Source organism: Crassostrea angulata, chromosome 4 (assembly GCF_025612915.1).
Source record: "Crassostrea angulata isolate pt1a10 chromosome 4, ASM2561291v2, whole genome shotgun sequence".
Lineage (NCBI taxonomy): Eukaryota > Metazoa > Mollusca > Bivalvia > Ostreida > Ostreidae > Magallana > Magallana angulata.
Window position 1 is genome coordinate 19,078,301 of NC_069114.1, and position 11,656 is coordinate 19,089,956.

The 11,656-nt window shown below is 33.1% G+C and overlaps 1 protein-coding gene across 1 annotated transcript in view; it reads left to right on the forward strand.

Annotated features, from left to right (window-relative positions):
- The first annotated feature begins 220 nt into the window (after nucleotides 1-220).
- LOC128180800 (alkaline ceramidase 3-like) overlaps nucleotides 221-11,656 on the forward strand; it is a 30,830-nt gene continuing 19,394 nt past the window's right edge. Inside the window, exons 1-3 of the mRNA XM_052848953.1 lie at nucleotides 221-529; nucleotides 3,047-3,157; nucleotides 6,464-6,516. Coding sequence (XP_052704913.1) covers nucleotides 436-529; nucleotides 3,047-3,157; nucleotides 6,464-6,516 — 258 coding nt within the window. The 5' untranslated portion in view covers nucleotides 221-435. The remainder of the gene's footprint in view (nucleotides 530-3,046; nucleotides 3,158-6,463; nucleotides 6,517-11,656) is intronic.

Below are 11,656 nucleotides of genomic sequence, written 5' to 3' on the forward strand. Positions count from 1 at the left end.
GAGAAACTTACAAATTCTTGTCGAGGAATTTCGAAATTATAATCTAAGAAAATTCGGGCTTTTTTATTTACATTGGTAACTCGTACTACAATTAAATATGTCGATTTTATCCTTACTATATATTGTCGGACTTCAGTCATATATATTGTTAGGGTGCTGTGAGATATTTATTTATAACTAATTTTTCGTGTAGTTTTCAAACTTATTATTACATGTATCGATACCTTGAGACTTGATTTAGTAATATTGGCGGATTACGACACAACATATGTAAGCATTGTTTACGTTTAAAGAGCAAACGGGCCAAAAAACCCAATGGAATGGGGACTACGCAATATATAACATTACATGCACGATACGCAAGAGTCGGGTTTGAGGTTTTGTAACAAGTGAGCAGACGGTAGTTTCCTTGATTTTGACCGACCATTCACCAAGATGCCACCCGTGGATGGGATTTGGGGTACTCCAACATCAACCATTGATTGGTGTGAGGAGAACTATCATGTTACGCCGCTGATCGCGGAATTCTGTAAGTCTACAACTCATCAATTCATTGAAATTTATTGGAGTTTATTCAAAGCTATTAACAGATTGCATATATTTTGTGCATTACTCGATTGTGTGCTGTTACAGTCCAATTTTGTAGATCTGTGGAAAAGAATGAATTCAATTCAGTGAAAATAATTGACATCGCTCTTGTACTGATGTACATGTAGGCTCATAAATTTATGTATAAACACGTATGCTAAAGGGTCGAACCTTTTGTTTTTACCGCTGATTCTGGTCCTAATTAAAGAAATACACAACAATTAAATCATTGTAATATTGCTTTTTTATGTGATACTCATTAAAAAATGTGGGATGTCTTAAAATACAATGCAATGATGACAAAAAAAGGTCACACACGGTAGAGCTACTATTTTCAAAATAGTTAGAAATGTGTGCTTTACAGAAAAGGTATTTGCAATAATTGGAGAAATGGGTTCAATGTTGGTTTGGTTGTTTCAACAATCTGTAGAGATTTAAATACTTACTTAATTACCTGGTTTCTATAAACACTTTTAAATAAATCTGAGTATCCATACAAGTATTGACATTTCAAAATCAGTACTTTTTCTATGGGGAACATTATGTTATTTAAGTTTTGACATATAGCACTAAAATAAATTACTTCATAAAAAGTAACAAATGGTCAAAATAGTTTGTAGTTGGTTCTGCCTTCACGCATTTTGTACATATGTACAAGTTTGTCATTACACAACATTAATCACTGCACATTACACAGCATAGACATCAGGAACATGTACCATGATTAAATCTGATCCAAGTGTACATGAGGTATGTTTTAGTACTTAGTGTAAAATGGCAAGAGCCGCAAGACTGTAAAGGATTATTTAACATGAGATGTCAATATTTGACATGTCTAAGACCATAAACTCTGTGTTTACTTTGATCTTGAAAATCCCTGCTGCATTAGCAGTTCATGAGCAGCAGTCTTTATCCTAAGACACAACAGCATTTTAAATCTTTCAGGGTACAACACTAAATACTTTAACTTTTAGTGGTTTTAACATTGAAATCAAGAAGCTTATAAATCAGAATAAAACAAACTTTTTTAATACTGATCTTGATAGAGATACTTATAGATATGTAGTGAAGATACAGATTTTAGCTCAGAAAATCAAAACTTCTCTTCTTTAGAGATTGTCAGATGTTGGTTTTTTTTTCACTAATATAATATGTTAAGATCTAAAATGAACATATTTTATTGACATTTGGATATTTAAAAGATTAGGACATGCACAAGCTCGAATTGCTTCAAACTTATAGTCATATGTATATCAGTGCAAGTATTCCTGTTGACACAAATATGAATTATAATTGTACCTGGTAAATACTGACACAATTCCTTACAAATATAATTTAAACTAGACTCTTGTTGCTATAGCAACAAAAAGGTCTTCCGTTCCTCATGTATTAGTCTGTAAAATATTGTATCCTCTGCTAAAAAGAAAATGTAAATTTTATATACTGTGAAGGAATGTTCCAGTTATTACTTTGATGTAAAACAAGACGCAAAAAAAACCCATATCAATTTTTGAGTACTTCCTGTGATGACTGGAAGCTACGCTGGATCAAACAGAACATGGAAAATTTAACTTCCTACATTAATTATTTTGTCTTTTCTCAAAGTTTGGTTGTTCACTTTCTGTCAGTTTTAAGACTGAATAAAAACAAAACAAGTGTAAAAACATGTACATACATAGGTCTATCAGCCAACAATGTTTAGTTTTTTGATTAATTTTTGAGCTATTTTGGAGACAAGGTTTTTTGTTAAAAAATGAACTATCAGAAGTGCTCAATGAAAATAAAAGCTGGCCTGTCTTGTATACTCTCCTTAAAAATGTGTTTACAGTAAATATTTATAGCATAAAAATCAGTAGAACATTGTTCAACAATACTTATCAATGTTTGATATTACATCATAAGTTTTCGAAATATGCTGAAAAAAATTTATGGTTTATTATGCTCTTTATATAAGTGAACTTTGTGCATTTGAAAATGACAGCCTGGGTGGGGGGGAAAAATTACATGTACATGTATGTAAGAATTATTATGTCATGTAATTACAAAGAGACCTTGATAGACCATTATTAATGTGGATGGAATCATTTTTATAAGGAATAAGGAATCATTCTTTGAGTATTATGAGGTGATAATTTCGGTCGGGGTGTGATCAAATCCAATAAAGCCTGAAGGGCTTTAAGATAGATTTGATCACACCCCGACCGAAATTATCATCTCATAATATTCAAAGAATGATTTATTATTACTTATATTTATATAATTTTAAGCCATCGTACGATTATATATTTAAATATTAATAAGCAAACTTCACTGGCTCCTCGATTTGGCGTCATTTGTATTATGGGTTATATAGTACAAAATCGATACGTAGTGTTATCACAGGCAAAGACACTGGAAAATGTAAATATAGATATATATATATATCATAATTTTTGGCATTCTTTGTTACATGTTGTAGGGAACACCATCAGCAATGTGATTTTTATCGTCCCCTCTCTGTTGATGCTGGGTATAGGGACCATTGAAGGGCATGAAGAGAGATTCCAGTGGTGCCATTTCTCTGTGTTCAGTAAGTACATGTACAGTGTACTAGCTACTATATTATTTAAAAACTACCTGGTACTACCTGTATTCTAGTCTGTCACTCAACACTTAGGCCCTGTTTTATGTTCTAATGTTTGCATGTAGTGCTCCTCTTCACAGTGCTTTAGTACTGTAAGGATCAATGCTTGCATGTGTACACATGCATTTACGTTTCATCATGTAGTTGATGTATTTGATCTACTGTAACATTTTATAAATTTCAGATTACTTTTTAGTATTTTGTATTAGAACCATTTTAACAAGAGCTTGGACTTTGGGTAGTTAGTGTCAAACAGCATTGTGACGTAGGCCTGTCTATTTCATTGTAGACCACCCAGCCGTTGCTCTTTGAAACCAACACGATTTGTCTGGCTTTTGAGCTATGACTACGAAATCTGTGTATATTTCACTTAATACCAGCGTCATTTTAACTTGTTTTGACGCAAGAAATAGATAGATACGTCCTGTTGAAAGTCCAAGGCATTGTTAAAATGGTTCTATACATATTTTTTTTAAATGGACGAATTTAATGGTTCATTATTGAAGTGTAAATGATGCAGAATTAATCTGTTGAGTTCACTTTAAATTTTTTAATGACGTTTATTGGTATAAACTTGTGAACTGAATTTATGAATCAGTATATGCATACTTGCATGTAATTCTAATTTTCAAGCAGTGTAATACATTGTATCTTTGTGTTTCGAAAATTTTGTGCTGATGTATCGCTTCATGCATGAAACATACCTGGATCGCTCATATTGATCATTTTAAGTTATAGACAAAACAATTTGGTATCACACCTGCTTGGATAAGAAAAGGCACAATTCTGTGAAATGCTTCTATTTAGATTTGATCAAATTGACTCGATAGAAATTCATTGTTGTCCATGTTTGCCTAAGCCCAGTGGAGGGAAGATTGATTCACTGTGAGTCAAACTAAACAATGTACCATTACCATTTAAACTAGGGTTGTTATATCACAATAAGCCTGGGTAGCACAATATCATTTCAATTACCTCCTATATCAATTACAAAACTTAAAAAAAAAAAATAACAGCACAGCAGGAGTTTAAAATCTTGGCATTATAGAAATAAAGTTTTACTTTCCAGTTTACACGTTTTGTGTACCAATTAAATTCCAGATCAGCCAGGGAATTGCATTACCAAGGAGCTTACACATACAACCATATCAATAAAATTGATTAAATAAATGCTCATTTTACATATGAAATTAACGTTTAAATTCAATTACTCATTTATTGTTATGACATAGACATTGAAGAAGTAGACTGAATTGAGCACGTCTGAGCTGAGTACTCAAATGAAATTTTTTGGTTGTTGATCATTCCGTAACAGTTGTCATCTACGTCGCTGTTGTCCCTGTTGTGTAAATTATATCTTTTCACATTTTCATTTTCTCCATAACATCTGGATCAGTTTCAACTTTTTTGTCAGTTTACCAGAAACTATTCCCTATTAAAAAAGACATTGTTATTTTTCTAATACAAGATCCTTTTTTTCCGAATTAAGAGTCCATAACATTTTCTTCACCTTTTTTTATTATTGAGCATAAATAATGTAAATATCATTTTTTGAAATTTTTACAATTTGAACAAGTTACGTGTCAGTTTTCCCAATTCAACATATCATTGGACCCATGAAGTTTAAAAATAGAAGATTGCCAAATTTAGCAAAAAGCACTATTTATAATATCAATGCATTCAAGTCTGTAAAACTTAAGGACACTCCAGCCACTTTAAAGGGTGGAACATTTGAAACACGAATGGTTGTTAAAATCTTCAATGCTCCATTTTATACAATGTGTGCAATTCGTAGGTGTATATACATGTACTAGCTGCAGATTTGTAGCTCTACAGGAACATTCTAATACTAGCATGTAAAAGTGGTACTAATAAAGGGACTCCAAAGGGGGGGGGGGGAGTCAACATCCCCTATTGGGTATTTAGGGGGGGGGGGGGAACTTTTGAGATCCTTTAACCAAGAACTACATCATTACAGTCTGTGATATAACCAATCTTCCTCATGTTATATCTTTTCCTGATTGATGCTCTGTACACAGCTTGACCCCAAGACCATTAATTGGGCCCCCCTGGAAACATGGCATTCAACTTATCAACTGAACAGATAATCCAGCTTAATTCCTGATCTAGTCTTCTTAATCAGAGGAAAATCTTTGTTTTCTGTCTAGTCTAAAGTTGAAAGGAAATTATGAAAGAAATGTTATCCATTATTTATCATACTTGTAGATTTAAACCAGCTAGTTTATACATGTATCATGTATGCTTTTTGGTTGAATGAATGTTGAGAATTTGTATCAACAATAATTATAGAACAATTCAATCATTTCCTATATATTCCATCATTTTTGTTTACTGCGCTATCATTGATTTATGTTGGAAACACACATTGCAGATATGCTCTGTTGATTAGACTTAGTCTTGCTTATCACTGACAGTCAGATGACATATCCCAAAATATAAATTTGATTCTTGGTGCATGCAGTTACTGTTAAATTACATTGTAATGTATATTCCAATTAAGCCTCTTTTGCATATCTAGCAAACAGACGACTGTACTTGTTGCCACTTCTTGGACGTATAAATCAAAACAATATAATATCAAGGAAAAATTACTCAAAATAAATGAATATCAATAACTTTCATAAATATTATGAACATGATGCAATTAAACATGCATAGATTTGACTTCTAAAATACTCAAGTGTTTATGTTGTGATATTGTGAATATGATTATTAATATAAAATGCAAGTCAATGTGAAATTAATATGCAACAATGTCCTACAAACTGGATGTTGTCGTATCAGGTGAAAATTTTCAGAACCAATCCCCGCCAGATTAGACAAGTTTTACAGTATAAACATATATATAACCTGATAATTATTGGGTGTTTGTTCATTAATGTTCAATAAGAATTTTTGATTACTGAATACATGTACTTTAAAAAAAAAAAATCATATTGATATTCTGAACTAAGTCTTGAGAATGACAATGTTGTAAAAAGCAATGTCAGCAATTTTTTCAGTTTTTGCAGATGTAGAGCAATAAACCTGAGAATAGAAAAATAAAGAATGAAATACAAAATGAAAGAAAACTAACCCCCCTTCCCCCTCAATAATTCATAATTTGAAGCTTAACTTTTCTCATAATATTTGAAGTAAAACTAACTACCATGCAATTTTGAGAGTCCATGTTAAAAAATTCATATGAATCATTAAATAAAAATGCAGTCTTTTTTTATCTTCTACTTTCAGCGGTTGGATTTGGTTCGTGGTGCTTTCACATGACATTGCTGTATAGTATGCAGGTATGAATGTACTACTAATGGCAAATAAAACTCCCAATTACCCACCCCTTATTATAGGTGGCGCTCACAACGATTAGGTTCAACGCTATTCTCGCCTCCGCGACTGAAGATCACTTTCACTTTAACCTTCAATCGTAATTCGCTTCGCAGATTCCTTTAATCATTATACATAATGGCTGATTACGGATCGTGGTGCCTCAAAGATATAAGAGACGAATTGCGTCGACGGAATGCGCGAGTCTCCGGTCGGAAAAGAGAGCTTGTCGAAAGGTCTGACTCGCTTCGATATTTAACCATAATTTCCTCTGTTAAACATTATTGACATGTAGAGTGGTGAATAAATGAAATCTAAATGTTTTAAAGTTGTTTTAACTGGTGTATGAGAAATATTTACTTACGCAAATGACTATTACAGTTGTAGCTATAGGGTTAAGTCATGGAACATTGTTTTGAAGTAAAAAAAAATACTGAACACGAACTTGAATATACACAAGGAAAAATGTCTTTCATTTTAGCACATAATTGAATGAAAAGAATTAGAAAAATAACAACAAATCCGAATTAAGTAAAAGATTAAACTTATTATGGTCTATATTTTCAGACTAGAAGCTTATGACAGAAACAGTAATTTTGGTAGCAGTGAGAATGTTGAGAGAGAATATGAAATGAAAGTGCCCTGCTATGAGCAGTACAAAGATATTAACAAAGACACACAATTTACACCTGTAAAGAAAGAAGCTATTGCTGCATATTTAGGGAAAATGGGGAAAAGTGTGGATGATCATGTGAAGTATATATATGAGAGCAAGTTTCTGAAATATGTGCGATTGGCGTGTGATGTTGGTTTGTTTTTTGTGAGAGCTGAATGTCATGCAGAGATGAAGAAAAGCATTTCATACAAAGTGGATGTCTGTGTGGATGTAGATGGATGTATTGTGCAATGCCAGTGTGAATGTGCTGCAGGGATGGGCCCATCTGCTGTGTGTAAGCATGTATCTACTGTGTTGTTTGGTTTACAAATGTTTAGTGAGTGTGGAGACATAGTAACAGAAGAAACATGTACTCAAAACCTACAAACATTTCATCATACCAAACGTTATAAGGGTAGCCCCATCAAGGCCAAAGACTTACCATTGGCTAACCAAGACCTTAATGTCATTTTTGAACCTCGACCAAGAGAATTTCAAAATGCTGCTTGACATCAAGACATTTTCAGAAATGTGTGGTTAAATCACCCAAATCTTGATTATTTCCCTGTGTCTCAGCTATTTTCATATGCCAACAAAGTGGCTTTAAACAATGACCATGACTATCTACAAGGTTCTCTTTCCGACAACTGGCTTCGGAATATGAATATTACTGCCATAACTGACAATGAAATAATGCGGACGGAAAGACAGACATGTGGACAAAGTAACAATAAATTATGGCATACTGAACGTCAAAAGAGAATTCATTCCTCTAACTTTGGAAAAATTTGTAAAGCAACTGAGAAAACTGATCTAAACAAAGTTGCCAAAAATTTGACAAAACATAGCCCCCAATTATTTGCCCCTGCTATTTTACATGGCAAATGCTGTGAATCAGTTGCTTTACAGGAATTTCAAGAAAAATCTGGTATTCAAACCAAAAAGTGTGGTATTTTTGTGTCTAAATCACATCCTTACTTGGCTGCATCTCCTGATGCAGTCATTGATGACAACAGATTAGTTGAAATCAAATGTCCCTATTCAGCAAAAAACAAAGAAATATCAGAGGAAACTGTACCTTATCTTAATTATGTTAATGACACCTTAGAGCTTGACAATTCTCATGATTATTACTATCAAGTGCAAGGACAGCTCTTCTGTTCTGGAAGGAAGGAATGTACATTTATTGTTTATACTTTAAAAGACATAAAATCAGTTACAATACATAGAGATGAACATTTTATTGAAAACATGCTCAAGAAATTGAAAGAATTCTTTGAGACTCATTTCAAGAAAGCTGTTTTGAATAGGGTTTTTTTTCCAACAAATGGATTAAATGCTGAGATGTGCCTTATTGAGTTCTTGTGGAATTCTTGGTATACATTAGACTTCCCTGTATATTGAACATAAAACTCTGACTGTACACTAGATTGAAATATGCAGCACTTACAAATTGGATACATTTTCAGTGCACAATTGTTTATAAAAAGTGTTTTTTGATAATAAAAAATTTCAATCTATAAATATGTGATACTTTTTGTTTTCAGCAAAAAACTGAAAGTTTTCAACTTGAATAGGAGTGTATTTATGCATGTTTAGGGACAATGCACTTTCGAAAATTGCACATAATAAAACACACATAAGAAATTTCACTTGCTAATTTTGTTTCCGTAGAGTTGAGGGGTCCTTTTAATATCTTATATGTTTTCGCAAGCCCTATCAACCTTTCAATGTGAACACGTTTGCTTGAAATTTTTCTGTCTCTTAAAACAGTTTTATTAGACATACGGTTTTTGGGAGTTGATTTTAATCAACTCTCCTATGCAGTTACTCAGGGAAACCGAAAGTGAAACAGTGTTTGGACCTAAGCACAAATCAACACCGCTGACAACATTGAGTTCTAATTAATAAATTCGATGTAATGAGTTCTTAAGCATTGTCCTTAAAGAAAATTCATTTATAGTTACCTTGTAAAAAGTCAGATTTTAAATGGTACGAAGAATTCGAATATTTTTTGAAGTCGTACATTTTATGTATTCCTACGCCAGAGTTCAATATAGTCTCGTTCAACCAGACGCTCGGCTGTCTCAGTAAATCTCCGACAAACAGAGATTCTCTCTTGCGTGTCGGAGATTAACGGATACAGATGAGAGTCTGGTTGAACGAGAGTAGAGTTCAATTTTTCTTGGATCCATACAATTTCTCATAACTTTTTCGATTACTAATTCGTAGTAATTATAGAATAATTATTTGAATATTACACATCATAATCGATATCGGGTTCTCACGAAATTCCTGTAGGATTCAGATTATAAAAATGTGCGTAATTAAAATACTTTTAGGAATTTACTTGCCACGCAAATTAACATATCGTTGATTTTAAAATAAATAGCAATCGATAAAATCAACTCCCGTCAGTACTTCAGTACTTTGATTTTTCTTAAAGAATGTGGGAATGTTCACCTTAACATCCTTTGGGGCAAACAAATCCTGGACATTGAATCCTTTGTCTGACATAATCGAGTCCCCTGGTTCACAAATGTTTGTTAAAGGGCTACGTTCAACAATTTGCCTGTCACTGGTAGACCCTCCATAAGCTGGGGAGATGTATGATATAAGTCCTCCAGGTGTAGCACCAACAAGCACTTTAACAGTGTTTCTGTTTTTGTAAGTTGAGAAGGTAGATTGTTGAGCAACAGGTGGTTTTGGTTTTTTGACTGGGATTTCAGTGCCATCAATGATAACTCTTGTAGAGGGAAATTTTTGAAAAAAGTCACAGGGTGAAAACAAATTAACTGTGTCTCTATCAGGCCAGAAATTAATTTCTCTAAATTGTTTTGCCATAAAATTTACCCATGTAATCCAAATGTTGTCTACTGTAGTTTTTGATATTCCAAATGAGCGACTCAATTCATTGTTTGTTTGGTTCTGTCTTAGTTTTATCAAAGTTAAAAACAGTTGATTTTCAACTGACAAATTTTGAACTTGATTGTAAAGATATCTTAGATGATAAGCGGCTGGACCTAAACTATGAAGAACAAAAAGGAAATCTGTGTGTGTTGCAAGACCGGTGTAAAATAGCATTCCTTCATGGTCATCAATAAAGTTTTCTATGGATAAAAAAGGTGTAGGGATGGTTTGAGATGATGTCTCTGTGAAGCACACTTCTTCCTTGTCTTCCAACTCAGTAAAATTTGATGCATCTTCGTCCTGATTTAAGTTGCTGTCTGTTGAATCAACAGTACACCAGTTTGCCACATCAGAGATATCAGCATCATCCATCAATACTTCTAATGGTTCTTCAGCCTCATTCTTAATCTCTTCAACTTTAAGATTGCGCGCATCTCTTCGCTCACTTCGCTCATCTTTTTTCTGTTTGATGCAGCTATTCCAAGGAAAAACTGAAGGGATCGCATCAGCCTTTCTTTGTTTTTTCAAAGGATCAGTTCCTAAAACAAATATTAATACAATTTCATTTTATTTATTCAAATTGCTGGTCTTATAATGAATTTCTTTTATCAAAAAAAAAAAAAGCTCAGATTACATCTTCTCTCAATAGCAGACAGGCTTTACCTGAAGCTATGACTATATTAAGCTTCAGTTCTAATTAGTGAAAAATTTCTTCCATTTCATTTCTTTCTCAAATTTTAATAACAACATTCAACATTATAAGTATTATAATGAATTTTATCTGATTCATAAGTTTGATAACAACATTTAACATAAAAGAAAATAATAAATCTTATCCTGCATGTTGTGACATTCCTCCTCCAAGAAATTGATTTTCTTCATCATTCTTCATCACATTCTGTCAGCTCAAGTTAAATATGGGTCTATGCTTTGTGATTTATGACAAAACAAAATAGCTATGGAAGAGCAAACTTTGTAACATAATCACAAGTTTGTCAATTTCATTGCATATTTTGAATCTGCCAATTTATTCAAACATGGCCAATCAATTCATGAAAATAAAGTAAAAAATTATTCAACAACGAACAAAAGTATACAACATATAAATAATCAAGACACATATGTTTTCACTTTCTCGTTTTTTTCATTTTCGGGACATCAATACATTACAATGCAAAGCAATCCGAACCCCCCCCCCCCCCCCCCCCCAGTGAAAACAGTCTCACTCATTATAAAAATTTAATACCAAAACACAAATTCAATTAACTGAAAATTGTTATAACGCCAATGAAACAACATATCAGAGAGAAAACTTACCGTGCGAAGTTACAGATATGAAGTCATCTTCCCGAAAATGTTTGTGACAGACAACGCTGTGTGGCTGAGGACACCATTGTTTATAGCGAAACTCCTCGCTGTTTCTTTTGATGGCTAACACCCAGAGTTTCTTCAGTTTTTTGTCTTTAGGGAAACTCAATCCACCGCGGGTTGAGCACCCAGGGACACAGCAACATGTAGGCATTACGATAACAATCATGTAA